The following is a 16,766-nucleotide window of genomic DNA, read 5'->3' as shown; positions in this document are numbered from 1 at the left end:
AGCTATTGAAAAGTAGATCATGCTTTTTTCCTCTCCTTTCTCTGTGGACCCTGATGACACTCCAGACCACCTGCAGCTGGCTCATTGAGCTACAGTGTGACGCCGAGTGTTGTAGTCGGCACCAACAGCTCCCTCTTGTCAACTTTTACTGCCAGCTGAATAAAGACAGATTCCAAGAGATTCGAACATTTACTAAGAAAATGCTGAGCTTGTTTGGTTCAACATACTTGTGCGAGAAGACATTCTCGGTTATGAATATTAACAAGAGCCATGTGAGTATGAGACTAAGTGACTTTCACCTGCGTGACATCTTGCGCATCGAAACCATTGTTTTTGAGACGGACCTGGCCTATATAAAGCAGTCGAGATCTCAGTATCACCCTTCACATTAATGCAGTTAAGTTATTTGTTTAGTCTTTCATAAAATAGTTCATTTGCATTTAATGTTAATGGTTCAAAGAATGTCAGGCTGAATGGTCGGCCCCCACACATTTTCACCTCACCAAATCTGGCTCTCCTTGCAAAACGTTTGGACACCCCTGCTCTAAAGTTTCTAGAAATAAGCTATTTCCAGAAACTACCCTTTCTACTGTGTGTTTATATTCCTTTGTGGAGGGTGGGGGAAACAAGCACACAAATAGTATGTTCTCTCTCCATCAAGATGCAATCTGCAAAAATCTATATTTCCTCTTTTATTTTCATATTTAATTTTGATACTGGAATTTGTCCAAGAAAACAAAACACCCAAATAAATAAATACAGTAACTTTAATTGCAATACCACCTTTATTATAACTCTGCACTTTGTGACCCAGAAAACTCCCTTTTTGAAATGTGTTAAATTTAGAAGTAAGCTTCCCTTCAGATTAACATTCTTGTATCATTTGTGTTTGGGGAAAGGACAGTTGTTGGACTCCTGTCTTCCCTGTCAGAGTTCGTTTACTCAATTACACAGTGCCTAACTCCAACTAACTCTGTGTTACTCACAATATATTACCATAAAAATCCAACACAAACTAATATAAGATGGGACTTGGTCACTATATATAGACAGAAACAAAAATAACAATATATGTAATAAAACTAGACCACTGCAGCCATTCCTTCCTTTTTATTGTTGTGCTGTGAAAATGAACATTTTAAGCATCTCATATTGCAGCATTGGTACAGATCTAGAAGACTATTAAAAAACTTTCAGTTATAAAAAGAATGTGCTTCTGTTTCAGCTACCATAATAGTCTAGGAGCACATTGGTTTTATGCTCAATGAGGCTCTTACATCGGGGTGAGCTACTCTGTATTTGGTATCCTGTTATTTACCTTTTTCCAGAATTTCCATCATTAACCATTGACCATTCTATTGCAGACTTTCCAAATAGTTTAGCTTCTGCAGGAGAAATCAAAGAAAAATAATCAGATTCCCTGATTCTGTCAAGTAAAACCATTACTGTTTGAATTTTCAATCAGAACAACACATTTTGCTTGCCTCTTAATATATTGTTTCTCCAAATTCTTAATATACTTGATATATTCTTCAGCACTTTCCTTGCCATTCCTGGGACTCTTCATTCCTACTAATTTGACTTTAGATAAAAATAATGAATCTAGCTTAGTGTTGAAAATATCAATAACTTTATCTCTTTTCTTTCTTTCTTGTTGAAATAAATAGTGGGATATTTCCACTGGAGGTTTCTTAAATGGGAAACCCATTGCCATGTAATGACAGCTTGAAGGAGATGATCTACCTGGAAATTAAACACCCAGGTCTATATCAGTAGAAAAAAGCTTCCTGTAATCTGGAAACCTTTAATGAGCTTCCAAATCTTGTTTAAAGAAATAGTTGCAGATTTCTACTAGAATATCATAATGATTTTTTTTAATGCCAACAAAAAGATTTTTGCATTTGATTATTTGATTCTACTTCACAGGAAGGGCATTTTACTAGTAGTTATTCCATTTTGCTGGAACTCAGAATCCACCTATTGATTTGAATTTCCATCTCTTCATTTTTCATCAGAGCAGGAAAAAGTTATGGTTTACTGGTAAATGAGTTCTCTTCACTGTAACTTCCACTTTCCCATTGCTAAGAAGAGCTAAGTAAAGTTCCAATATGATTGATTAATGCAAGTTTATTATATCAGGTTAGCTTCATTAGCTGTAGTCCTTTTTTTAGAATCTTTTAACTTAATTGGCTTAGTACCAACTGATGGATTTCCTTTGTGTGACAATCTATTTATCAGTCACACTTTTACTTATTTATCCAAAGCGTGGAGGAGAATCGACCTTGTGCAGTACTTATAGCAGAGATTGTTTCAGTTTTGTTTTTTCCCCAAAAGTTTTTATTTTCATTTTCTATCATCATATTTAATGTACAGTCATTTATCCATCACTTTTTAAATTTCATTTGTTACCTATTCGGGCCTGCTCGTTCACCACTTCCTTCCCTTCTCCTCTACCCTTCTCTACCTTCTTCAACTTACCCATCCTCCCTCTCCTTCCCTTTTCTACTTCCTCTCCTCCTTCCCCACTCCTCTCTTCCTTTTCCCCTTCTTCTTTCCTTCTCTCTTCTTTCCACCCTACTTCCTTCTTTCCCTCTCTCTCCTCCTCTCCCTTTCCAATCCCTTATTCCCACCAGTTCAGTCTGAAGTGGTATTTGAGCAGCCCCAATTTCATTTCAAATGTTTTGCTTTTTGGTTACATATCTTCAGTCATACCTGTACATTTTTAATCAATCCATATACCATCTTCCACCCTCCTCCCCCAACTCTCCCCCCTCCCTCCTCCCCAGGACTTCCCAGAGCAAATACAGGGTATTATAACCAACAATCACAAACTAAAATAAACTAATTATACATAGATTCCCACCCCTCTCTAAAACTTTAACTCCCCTTATTCATAAAAACGAAGAAAGAAAATATAATTCCATCAATACAAATACAGTCTTCCCTTCGTAGGCTTCTTCTTTCAGTCCATTTTTAAATTACAGTCCATCTTCTCCACTTATGTATTTCTTCAGATTTCGTAGTTTTTACTGTACAATCTTCATCAATCAACACCACAATTAATGTTCCATCTTTCGATGTTGCTCCATCAGTCAAATATCATTATTACAATTACATATCTAACATTTAAATTACCAAACATTTAATAAACTATCCTTAATCAATTAACATACCTAAAAATAATATTCCTAACATCATTTTTCTTCTTCATTCTTAATATATTGTTTCTCCAAATTCTTAATATACTTGATATATTCTTCAGCACTTTCCTTGCCATTCCTGGGACTCTTCATTCCTACTAATTTGACTTTAGATAAAAATAATGAATCTAGCTTAGTGTTGAAAATATCAATAACTTTATCTCTTTTCTTTCTTTCTTGTTGAAATAAATAGTGGGATATTTCCACTGGAGGTTTCTTAAATGGGAAACCCATTGCCATGTAATGACAGCTTGAAGGAGATGATCTACCTGGAAATTAAACACCCAGGTCTATATCAGTAGAAAAAAGCTTCCTGTAATCTGGAAACCTTTAATGAGCTTCCAAATCTTGTTTAAAGAAATAGTTGCAGATTTCTACTAGAATATCATAATGATTTTTTTTAATGCCAACAAAAAGATTTTTGCATTTGATTATTTGATTCTACTTCACAGGAAGGGCATTTTACTAGTAGTTATTCCATTTTGCTGGAACTCAGAATCCACCTATTGATTTGAATTTCCATCTCTTCATTTTTCATCAGAGCAGGAAAAAGTTATGGTTTACTGGTAAATGAGTTCTCTTCACTGTAACTTCCACTTTCCCATTGCTAAGAAGAGCTAAGTAAAGTTCCAATATGATTGATTAATGCAAGTTTATTATATCAGGTTAGCTTCATTAGCTGTAGTCCTTTTTTTAGAATCTTTTAACTTAATTGGCTTAGTACCAACTGATGGATTTCCTTTGTGTGACAATCTATTTATCAGTCACACTTTTACTTATTTATCCAAAGCGTGGAGGAGAATCGACCTTGTGCAGTACTTATAGCAGAGATTGTTTCAGTTTTGTTTTTTCCCCAAAAGTTTTTATTTTCATTTTCTATCATCATATTTAATGTACAGTCACTTATCCATCACCTTTTAACTTTCATTTGTTACCTATTCGGGCCTGCTCGTTTACCACTTCCTTTCTTAACTTAACCTTCCCTTCTCCTCTACCCTTCTCTTACTTACCCATCCTCCCTCTCCTTCCCTTTTCTCCTTCCTCTCCTCTCCTCCCTCCCCACTCCTCTCTTCTTCCCCTTCCTCTCCATTTCCCCCTCTTCCATTCTTCTCTCTTCTTTCCATCCTACTTTCTTCTTTCCCTCTCCCTCCTCCTCTCCTTTTCCAATCCCTTATTCCCACCAGTTCAGTCTGAAGTGGTATTTGAGCAGCCCCGATTTCATTTCAAATTCTTTTGCTTTTTAGTTACATATCTTCCGTCATACCTGTACATTTTTAATCAATCCATATACCATCTTACACCCTCCTCCCCCAACCCTCCCCCCCTCCCCCCAGGACTTCCCAGAGCAAATACAGGGTATTATAACCAACAATCACAAACTAAAAAAAAATAAAAAATAAAAAAAAATACATAGACTCCCACCCCTCTCTAAAACTTTAACTCCCCTTATCCATACAAACGAAGAAAGAAAATATAATTTCATCAATACAAATACAGTCTTCCCTTTGTAGATTTCTTCTTTCAGTCCAATTTTAAATTACAGTCCATCTTCTCCACTTATGTATTTTTTCAGATTTCATAGTTTTTACTGTCAAATCTTCACCAATCAACGCCACAATTAATGTTCCATCTTTCGATGTTGCTCCATCAGTCAAATATCATTACTACAATTACATATCTAACATTTAAATTACCAAACATTTAATAAACTATCCTTAGTCAATTAACATACTTAAAAATAATATTCGTAACAATTTTTCTTCTTCATTCTTTATACATTTACACTCCATTTAACATACAATTTACTTCTTTCTCTACTCTTAATAATTACAATCTTGCTTTGATCCCCACAGCATTTGAATCATATAAATCCAACATTTTCAAAATCTTACTTATATTCCCACCACTATATGTTACAAAACTATCACCATATTTCATCAAATACCATTACTACAGTTACATACCCAAAATTTAAGGTATTAAACATTTAACTTATATTCAATTAATATACCTAAAACTAATATTCCTAAAATCCTTTCTCTTCTTCATTCCCTAAACATTTATACTCCTTTTAACATACAATTTACTACTTACTCTGTATTCTTAATAGTTACAATCTTGCTTTGATCCTCCCCCACAACCTTCTGTAATTCTGCTGCCAACATTAAAGTCTCAGTTTCAAATTGTGTTCGTTTTGCTTCCTCCCCTTCTTTAACCATTCCCACCTCTCCTTCCTTCTTACTTCCTAACAATGGTAAACATCCAGCCTTCAATACTTTAGTATAGAAATTTCTTGCTTTAAAAACTGTATTAAGACAATATTTCACTCCCTTATAATTTACTGTTATTCCAGCTGGTACATTCCATCTATACTGTATCTGAAGATTTCTAAGCTGGTCCACCAAAAATGTATATTCTTTTCTATTTCTTAACATTTTAAAAGGAATTTCCTTCAATACCAATACCTTTTGTCCCAATATTTCAATTCCATTTTTATAAGAAACTTGTGAAATTTCATTCCTAATCTTCCTAGATGTAAAATAAATTACTATATCTCTTGGTAAATGCCTCTGCTTTGCTACCAATGAATTAACATGATAATTTTTTTCAATTTGAATTTCAATATCCACTGGACTCTGTACCATCAGCTGTGTGAAGGCCTCTGCAAAAATCTTCTTTAGAGCCTCTCGTTTATATTCCTTCAAACCTCTTACTCTTAATGCATATTCCATAACTCTGTATTGCAATAAAACCCATTCATCCTCTGCTCTTTCCGCCTTGATCTGGAGCTCCTCTATTTTGTTTTTAAAATCCAAATTTACTTGATTAATTTTTTCAAATCTATCATCCAACTGCTTTATATCCTCCACCTTGATTTGAAATTCTTCTATTTTACTTTTTAAGTTCAAATTAGCTTGATCAATCCCTTTCACTTTTCCCTCCAATTTTGTTATATATTCAGCCACAGCTTTAATTGCTGTCACCAGATCTTCTCTTATATCGTCATTCTCAGCTTCAACATTTAATTTGCAATATTTTGTCCTCATTTTCTTTAATTTTTTTATCCCAAGCCAACATTTGAGCCTTGAGAAATTCCTTCAACTCGGCTTGTAATTTATAAAGTTGGGCTAACAAAGCTCCAGCTTCCTTAAAAACTTTAACAGAAGCCATTTTACTTTTGTTTTATATTCAACCAAAGTCAAATCTTTTATTAAATCAATTATAAATCTTCCCAGTTCCACTTTATTTCTCCATATAAAAATCAAATCCAGCAAGTAGCAAAGTTCTAGGCAAAGCAGTATTAAAAAACAATTTTTTAACTTTCACTTTCTTCACTTACAGTTTCCACTTACAAGGAAGGGAAAAAAAAGAAAAGAAAAATAATCTTGTTTCTTCTCCTCTTGAATTGTAAAAAAAAAATATTCAAATCCTTATTCCTTTAACATAATCTCTTCAATTAACATCAACACCAACAACTAACAGGTATTTCCTTAACTTTTGCTTTCAATCCACAAACGCCATTTTCTTTTCTTCATCTCTATTTTTTCAAACTAAATCTTCTAATTAGGGAGTTTCAATTGATACATACATGCCTGTACTCCTGTTTTCGTTCCGCCTGCCTTAAAATCCAATCATTGATCCCTATCGATGGCAGGAGTGGACACTGCCTTTAGCTCTGCTCATTGGAACAGAGGCGCCTCCGGATCTGGAGCTTGTTCCCGGCTTTTGAAGGAGCTTCACCCTCAAGCCTCCAGAATCATTTCTGGGGCTTTCCGGGGGGCTCAACTTCAGCCCGAATGCTCTCTTTCCCCTCTTCACCCAAAGGGAAGATTTCAAGCCGCCAGACAGCTGATCTCCGCTGTCTGGATGGCTCTACGAGATCGCAGAACTGGCAGTCTAAAAAAAGACCGCCATCAGGGCAGCGGAGCCACCGGAAGTTGAGATCGTTTCAGCTTTGAAGATGACAGTAAAACCACACTTTGTCAACACTTTGATTTGTGAAACTTGTAGTAGACTTTTTTCAAGGTGCTTCCCCCCACCCAATTTTATTCTTTGTACCTCTCTGCTCAGTTTGATTCTGTTGTTAAAAGTTTACTTTTAGAAAAATATACTTTTTCCCTTACTGATTTTCATGTTCCTATGAATCAGAATTGTGTTTTTACATTCCCTTATGAAACACTTTTAAAAGGACTAAGAATCCACTCTTCAGTCAAAGAAATAGTCTGATGAACATATGTAACACTAAACATAAGAGACAATAAAAGGTTGTGCTGCTGAAACTCAAGAATACATATCAAACCCTTACAGAAGAAAGGAAAAAGACATTTCAGGAGTGTCATAGGGAATGGTTTATTAGATTTCATTATTTAAATACTAACACTCAGCATGAGAATAAACTAGACAGGTTTCAACTAGTAGTATAAAAGGATTTGAAAGAGAAGTAGAAAGACAAATTATGTTGATGTTTATTATTGCCTACTAAAAAGATATGGAAGCAAAAAATTATAATGTAGAGGATGCTTTTCAAAAACAGTTAATGCACACTAGGCCAGAAAAAAAAATTCAGTATCTTAGACAAAAATCAGTGTATCCAAATTTGAAGATTATAATTTGGGAAAGCTAAGCAAAGAAAACTCTTGGCTCATGTGGTAACTGTATGTATTTAATTTAAAATTAAAGACCTTTAAGGTTATGGATTTCTTCATAAAGATAACAAAAATGTGTATTTTAATATGTAAGAGTGTGAGCAAATTAAATGAATACTTTTTCCATCACAGGACAAGGTTCTTTAAAGAATGGTTTAAATCTCATTTGCCCTCATTTCTTAATTATATCATTTTCTAGGTTCACACAATATTCTGTATCATAAACTAAACCTAATTCACAAAATATACAACACACAGTAAAAATAACCCCTGCCTAGCATGTAACATTTTATTTAATATTAAATTTCATTTTAATGAATGCTGATTAGTGTACATTTAAAGTACTAATAAAGTTTTTATTTTATTCCAACACTGGACGTTTTTAAGAAGAGATTGGATAACCATTTGTCTGAAATGCAATAGGGTTTCCTGCCTAAGCAGGGAGTTTGACTAGAAGACCTCCAAAGTCCCTTCCAACTGTTCTGTTCCGTTCCCATTCCCATTCCTATTTCTGTTCTGTAACATGCAGTCCAGTGCTAAGTCTTTGTCTAGGTAAAGCATTATATGAACAGATGCAATGATTCAGTTATATTGTACCTGCAAAAAGGAATGGAATTTTTTCATCCTGAGAAGATCTTTAAGACCTCTCTGAAAACATTTAAAATAACAGTCTTAAAAAATTACAGACAAGTAACATTACCTACTGCAATTTGAGATAGTTGGCAATATCAGCCAGTTCGTTTTGATAGGAATTTGCCAAGTATTGGGAGACAGCATTTTTTTAAAAAAGTGAATGAAAAAAAGGTAATGGTAGCTTTAAATATTCCTATTTGTTGTTTTTTCAGTTTCAAATTACAACAATAATAGTAGTAATAGAATTAAAAATAACAATTGTGTATAACTCAAAGTAGTAAATTCAAAATTACGTTTTGGGGAAATATTAATTCACGCATAAAGTAAAGGTAAAGGTTCCCCTCACACATACGTGCTAGTCGTTGCCGAATCTAGGGGGCGGTGCTTATCTCCATTTCAAAGCCGAAGAGCCAGGGCTGTCCGAAGACGTCTCCATGGTCATGTGGCCGGCATGACTCAATGCCAAAGGCGCACGGAAATCTGTTACCTTCCCACCAAAGGTGGTCCCTATTTTTTCTACTTGCATTTTTTATGTGCTTTCAAAACTACTAGGTTGGCAGAAGCTGGGACAAGTAACGGGAGCTCACCCCGTTACACGAAGCACTAGGGATTCGAGCTGCCGACCTTTCGATCGACAAGCTCAACGTCCTAGCCCCTAAGCCACCGCTTCCCATAATTCATGCATACATTTGATAGAAACATAGATTTCATAGGTTCATTAAAAAGATACTTTTTTTTAAAATTTATATCCCGCCCTTCTCCGAAGACTCAGGGTGGCTTACATTGTGTTAAGCAATAGTCTCATCCATTTGTATATTATATACAAAGTCAACTTTTATTGCCCCCAACAATCTGGGTCCTCATTTTACCTACCTTATAAAGGATGGAAGGCTGAGTCAACCTTGGGCTATGTTTGCTAACTTTGCTAGAGATAGATTTGGAAGGAATTGTTACTGAGAAAAATTGATGGTAGGAAGGAAGATACTGTTCCCTTTGTGGCAAAGTCTCTTGTAAACTGAGATGTCTGGAGCTGACATGAGTAATAGAAAGCAAACACTGGACTACCAAAAGATAAACCTGCTGTAGTTGATTCTCCCCAGAACCTTAAGCATTCAGGGTCAGGAACTAAAAAGAAAATCAGACTATTTGGAAATCTGCAGTTCAAACCAACTCAAAGGTACATTTATAAAAAATTCAAACCAAGAAAGAAAATAGGTCAAATTGCAACAATTTGTGGCTTATTATCCAACTTTTCATCAATAGGCTCAATAGCATTCTACAATTCTATGCTTTGAAAGTATCTGGCCCCTTCCTTTTTTCTAGGCTTTTTAATTTGAGAAACCAATTCTGTACCATGTCTGAAAACTGAGCTGGATCCCAGCCAGACAGTGTAGAAGGGTGTACAAGCCTTGATAACATTAATTCCAATTGGTGTTTCCTCCACAGGCTTGGGGCTTTTTTCCTTTTTCTTTTCCTCTGCAGCTTGATTGCAATCTCCACACCTTTCAACAGAGCAGCCTTTAAGCTTATCTAGCTTGAGTTAATGAATTTTCTGAACAATAATCAAATTCAAGCTGCTTTGGAGCTATTGATTTCAAAAAGACAATGGGTAAATTGTAGTAATTTACTTTTGGAGTGCATACATTTCATTATACACAGCTGATGACCTCCCTACTTGTATCAATGATTTGGGAGATTGGGGGAAGAATTCCAAGGAATTAAAAAGACACATTCTGGGCCAGCAAGGAGTATGATGTGCGGGTATTTTTAAGGAGTTAATTTTAAAGAATGATGCACAATATTGCTGGTTATTGGGCTCCATGGCTCCAGGTGAAAAGTAAAATGTTGGAATATTTACCTATGGGACTTGTAGACAGCTTTGTATAAGGAATTATCTCTAAGAGGAAATAACCAAAATTGGATAATAAAAAGTATAAATTTTAATAACAGTCATATATTAGACAAAATTAACCATTCCAATTCTAATCATTCATGATATCAAAATGCAGTATCCAGTAGTTATCAGTCTTCAGAGGCCTTCCAGAATAATTTAATCTTGACAATTTTTTGGGAAGTCATCAGGAAAGGAAACATTCTTTCCTTTTGGAAACAAACTATTATTAGGGAGAAGTTCCCCCAGAGGAACTAAACTCTCACACATATTTGGAACAAGCAAATTGTACACCGAAAAGGCAGTCTCAACAATTTCAAGTTTCAGTTTATATAGGGCTTCATAGTACCTCCCAGCATCTTGAAGCCAGTGCAGCTTTTATAGCATCAATGTAATGTAACAAAAATAGGGCCAATCCATAGGCACAGTTGAGGTTTCTAGGTGGTCTTTTGAGGGCAGTCCCTGTAGGATAAATTACAGTTGTCCAAACAGGATGACAGGTGACAAGGATATGAGTGACTATCCTCAGTGGATCCCAGGAAAGACTGCAATTGGCAACCAGCTAAAGCTGGGCAAAGAGCTGGAATGACTATGTTTCTAGTTCTACATTAGATCATGTCTAGATTTGTACAACATGCAGAGAGAGAGATTCGTTGGATCTTTCATTTTGTAAAATGCATGCTTGCTGGTAGATGGGAGGGGAATGAGTTATATCAGGTAGCTGGGTGACTGCAACACCTGCAACTAGGAAAAACTATCAAATCTGTTCTAAGTTTCTGCCCAAAGAGAAATGTAAGATTCTCCTATCCCCACTCTTTAATATGCAAACTAGTTAATAAAGCATTGGAAGGTTAATCAAATTTAAATCCTTATTTATTTTTGTCGTTATTTAAACATTATACAAATAGAAGTAGGATGGGCTATACCATTTTAAGTTTATTGCAAACTAAAAATATTAACTAGAATAAGTTATTAAGATTTAGAGTGTTCTGCTAAATATAGCAGGTCTAGGTATTCCCATTAAGGCTTTAATTATAATTTCTAATATTAAATATTTGTGTTCCTTACCGTTCAGAGAAGAAAAGGAATTAACTGGAAAAGGGACTTGTAGCTTTGCTCACTTTAAAACAATAACTACAAAAATTAAAGTACATTATATTAAATAGAACATTCTTGGTAGTGCCATTGGTGAAAAAAAGCAAAATTTGTTTTGTTGCCGATATTTTGCTGTACATTTACTTCAATAAGGTCTGTACATATGGAAACGTATGACTATTTTTTTTCTTTCCCCAATTACTTTTATAAATTGGGAATTGTATTGTCTTGTATTTTCTGTTATGGATTGCACCAATAGAGGCTAAACCAATTTCATTGTATACATGATGTACAATGACAATAAAGGTGATGATAATGATCATGATAAATTGTCCTGAATTTTTTCCCAGATTTATTGGTATATTTGAGGTATTTATTTTGAGAGCTTCCTTTGACATATCACCAGATGGGCGATATATAAATTTAATACATAGTTTTGCAAGTTACCACTTGTGACTAAAAGTTGTCTTTAACCTAGTAGAAATCAGATAGCTAAGCCTTTTAATGCTTTCCACAGTTTTTGAATTTGAGCTGTAATAACCATCATTTGTCTCATGCTGTTTTTGAGAGTGGTCTTCTATGTTATAGTTTATTTTATAATGCTGCTACAGCTCTTTTGGAGAAATTTGGAAGCTTGAGCAATGAGGTGAGACCTTCTGATACTTCCTTTTCAAAATAGGCTTTTGAAATTTGTTTTCAAACTAAGAGTTGAAAATATTGAGAATTCCTAAGCTGCAAAATATATGTTCAGGTATTTAAATAAAATCATTTTTCTTTTCTCTAGGGGCTTCAAAAAAGTCAGAGTTCACATTTGGCAGGTCCTAATAGTGAACGACCTCTCTCTTCCACTGGGCCTTCCCAGCATCTCCAGGCAGCTGGCACTGGTATTCAAAATCAAAATGGACATCCTACCATGCCTAGCAATTCAGTAACACAGGGGGCTGCTCTCAATCACCTCCCCTCTCACACTGCTACCTCAGGTGGACAACAAGGCATTACCTTAACCAAAGAGAGCAAGCCTTCAGGAAATACATCAGCAGTGCCTGACATAAACAGGCATTCTGGAGAGACACTTAACAGCACTGCCAGTGTAGAAGGACTTCCTAATCATGTCCATCAGGTGACGGCAAATGCTGTTTCTAGCCCTAGCCATGGAGATTCAAAGTCACCAGGTTTACTTAGTTCAGACAATCCTCAGCTCTCTGCCTTGTTGATGGGAAAAGCCAATAACAATGTGGGTACTGGAACCTGTGACAAAGTCAATAACATCCATCCAACGGTTCATACAAAGACTGAGAATTCTGTTGCCTCCTCACCATCTTCAGCCATTTCCACAGCAACACCTTCTCCAAAATCTACTGAACAGACTACCACAAACAGTGTTACCAGCCTTAACAGCCCTCAGAGTGGACATGCAGTTAATGGAGAGGCATTGGAGGACTCTCAGAGCCCCATAAAAATCAATCCTCCTCTTACTGGACACAAACCTAATTCCCCGATCATACCATCTATGTCGGTATCTATATATCCAAGTTCTTCAGAGGTTCTGAAAGCATGCAGGTAAGTGTACAAACTCCTTTAATTCCAAGTAACAATTTTATATTGTATGTACTGTCTGTGTCCCAAATATTTTTAATTTTGTTGAAATAAAAATCATTAAATTGTACGATAGATATTTGTTTTTATAGATACTTGTTTTTAATTATTGTACGTCCCATTGAAAATGAATGTGTTCTGACTTTTGAGCTCTTTTAAAAACAAAAATTATGAATATATACACATAACTACAAGTTTGAATATGTATTGGAAATGTAATTGAAGAGCAATCTTACCCCTACCCAATGTTATAGCAAATTCTAGCAGAAGAAATGGATTAGCCACCATGAGTCAGAATGAAGGCAGATTTTACAGTGGATATAAAAACTATACATCTATTAAAATGACAGGTTTTTGAGATGTAAAAAAATGAGAGCAATATAAATCACTTCAAATTTTTTCCACCTGTAATGAGACCTGTAGGCTGTAGAATTCAGTTGAAAAAACAAATTGAAATATTTGGCGGGGGGGAATGAAAATAAAAAGCACACAATAATGTGGTTGCACATATATTCAGTCTGTTGGGGTAGGAGCCTATCAGCATGGCACATCTTGCCTTGGGAATCTTTGTCCCCTCTTCCTTGGATAAGCACTCCAAATCTGGCAGATTGCAAGGGCATGTTCTGTGTACAGCCCTCTTCAGGTCACCCCATAGATTTTAAATTGGATTCAGGTCCAGGCTCTACCTAGTCCATTTAAAAACATTGATCTTCTGATGAAGCCATTCTGTTGATTTGGAGGTATGCTTCAGGTCATTGTCATATTGAAAGATAACATTCCTTTTCATCTTCAGTATTTTATGCCTTGGAATTTTCTTCTTCTTCTCCTGACTGATTCCTTCCAACAATGAGGTCCCAAAATGCTTTGTAAGCTCTTTGCAGACCATGGCTTTTGGTATAAGAGGCAATTGAGTAAATCTCAGGAAACTCCTACCAGAACAGTTGAACTTTATATGGGCTTGAACAGAATCACTTTAATTGGTGGCAGATGGGTCTTGACTACAATTTACCATTAGTTTGAATGTGATTGGTTAATTCTGAACACAGCTACATCCCTACTTATAAGAGGGTGTGCAGACTTGTGCAACCAGCTTATTGCACTTTTTTATTGTTATCGCCCCCAGATTTCAGTTTGTTCTTCAATTGAATTGTATATGTTTTGTGTATAATAATTGTATATATGGTATTTTGTACCTTATATGTTATGTTAAAGGTACAAAAATTCTGAAGTGATTTATCTTGATTTTATTTTTTCACATCTCAAAAACCTGGCATTTTAACAAGGGTTTGCGTAGACTTTTTATATCCACTGTAAATATGGTAAATGTTCATATTCTCCTCTGCCCCATTGAAATAATTGGGAAAGGATTGGATTTATTTATTTATTTATTTATTTTACATTTATATCCCGCCCTTCTCCGAAGACTCAGGGCGGCTTACATTGTGTAAGGCAATGTATTTAAGTTGAAGGAGTCTCCACTCCCATGTCTTCCCTGCATAGAGCTAGGCACCAAGTACACTTTTGGTTCTTGTTCTTTTTGTCCTGGGCCGCACTTATGGGATTTATGGTTCACTTTTAAAGAGATTGATAGATTTTTTTCCTGAATTCTGACCAGCTGACTTGGCATCTAAAGGATACAGAAGGGTGTGAACCTGGTACTGCTATGCACCATGCTGTTATATGCCACCTGGGCAAACAGCAAGAGATCGGCCCAGTCAGTCTGAGTTGAACAGCAATAAATTTAACTGCTCTAGAGATTGCATTAGAAACAAGGAATTGATTGCCTTACTTGTTCAGGAGAATAGAGTAGCTTAAAAGAATTGGAGTTGAAAACAACTCCTTGTAGCTATGTGAGTCTATTCTTTTGTTCCCTAAAAGAACAGAATTGCATGGCCAAAAGGGCCAAAAGGTCGAAGAAAGCACTGTAATTCTTTGTGGAAAAATAGAAGTTTTACATTCTGTATATTAAACTCTGTTTTAACTATGCATATTTTCACAATTCTTTCTGATTGAATATTTTGGGACAAAATATTACTAAGCATCATTTTTAAATGCAGACACTAACCTTAATTTTAATATTAAAACTTAGCATTATCACTAAAGTACTGATTTAAAACTTTCAGTTTCTGAAGTAAGAAAATTTCTTTAAATAATTGAACAGGTATAAAAATTCAAAAAATTCTATTTTCCCCAGATCTACCACCAAAAGAGACTCTAGAGTAGGAAATATTTTCTTTGGTTTTATATTTTGGTAAAATCAACATTTCTCAAATTTTTAAATTTCTAACCATGTGGATTTTTTTCCTTCTATTAATACAATAGAAAAATAATGACAGAAAAAAAACTAAAAAAGAAAAATACAGAGCATGTATTCACTTATACATGTACAAAAGTTCTGTATAATATTTCAGTGAACAGTAGCAATAGTTCATTATAATTTTCCATAGATAATCTGCATCAGTTTTTGTTAGTAAACTGCTAAAATATTTGTGGAAAACATAGCGTTGTTCAGACATGAATTTTTATATAATAGGAATATATTTTTTAAAAATGATTCATAACATTAGATTTTTGTCTCAAAGTTAGCTAATTTATTTAATATTTAATAATCCCAAGATGAAAACTACTTCTTTTTTGACAAAACCTGACAAGTGGACTCTATAGAAGTTTCTACTAGTGTAGAGATAAGGTTTAAAATTGTAGGTATACTTCTGCTGCCTTTCTTTGAACCAATTTTAGGCTTTGGGGACATCCTTCTGTGGATTATAGGATTTGCATCACTTTCAGCTTGGATTTTAATAATTGTCATGATTGGTCTGTAAGATTTTATTATAAAAAATAATTCTTGGAATTATAGCATTATTTTCATAAACCCAAAGAGTCTTTGGATTATTTTTTTTTTTAAAGAGCAGTCAATCATGATGCACCCCTGCCTTAACAACATAAAGAAGTTTCTAAATTGTTATAAAGAAAGAAAGGAAAAAAAGAATCCCACTTTGAGGCAGCTCAGAAGTGTGAAATAATAAATAATAAAATAAATAAGAAACATTCCATTCTTTCAAAAGAAACATTCAGTGCATGCGAATATTGGGGTTTTTTAGATTTGGTATTATGTATTCATGGTCAAAATTTAAGTATCTCTAGTAACTATAATTTTGCATTCTTACTACTGCATAGCCCATGCTGCAAACTACAGGGCACACTAGAGCTGGTTTAGCTTTCTATAACTCTTGAAACAAGTGCATACTTGCACCTGGTGTGCATATATTTTAATAGGCAATTTCAGTTTTCTCTATTTTATTCTAAACATCTTTATGACAATGAGGGAACATGGCAGTGAGAGGATTACTATAGAAGCTCTGTTGTGAATCAGGGAAAGGAATGAACTCATGAATATAAATATGGGTGAATAATGTAGTTGAAAACATAAAAGATGTTTGAAAATTAGTAGCAGCCCCAAGAAACATTGACTATATTTCATTCTTGTGAATGTTTGAATAGGATCTTATATGTCAGCACTCTATTACTGCACTCAATTATTAGCGACAAAAAATGTAATAGTCCGGAATGGCATCATAACCCAAGGACCATGTGAGTCATTAAGCAAGGACCTCCCTTTACTATGACTTCTGACTTCCTGTCAGCTTCCCCATTGACTTAACTTTTGGGAAGTTGGTATGCAATGTCAGAAGTTGCAGTCACATG

General features: G+C 34.9%; 1 protein-coding gene across 5 annotated transcripts in view; it reads left to right on the top strand.

Moving 5' to 3' along the window:
• KDM6A (lysine demethylase 6A) overlaps positions 1-16,766 on the top strand; it is a 219,497-nt gene that overhangs the window by 141,090 nt on the left and 61,641 nt on the right. For all 5 annotated transcript variants that reach the window (XM_058186113.1, XM_058186111.1, XM_058186116.1 and 2 more), the window contains one exon: positions 12,250-13,025. In XM_058186113.1, coding sequence (XP_058042096.1) covers positions 12,250-13,025 — 776 coding nt within the window. The remainder of the gene's footprint in view (positions 1-12,249; positions 13,026-16,766) is intronic.

The sequence above is a fragment of the Ahaetulla prasina genome, chromosome 5 (genome assembly GCF_028640845.1).
Source record: "Ahaetulla prasina isolate Xishuangbanna chromosome 5, ASM2864084v1, whole genome shotgun sequence".
NCBI lineage: Eukaryota > Metazoa > Chordata > Lepidosauria > Squamata > Colubridae > Ahaetulla > Ahaetulla prasina.
This window is presented reverse-complemented; position numbering and strand designations above follow the sequence as displayed.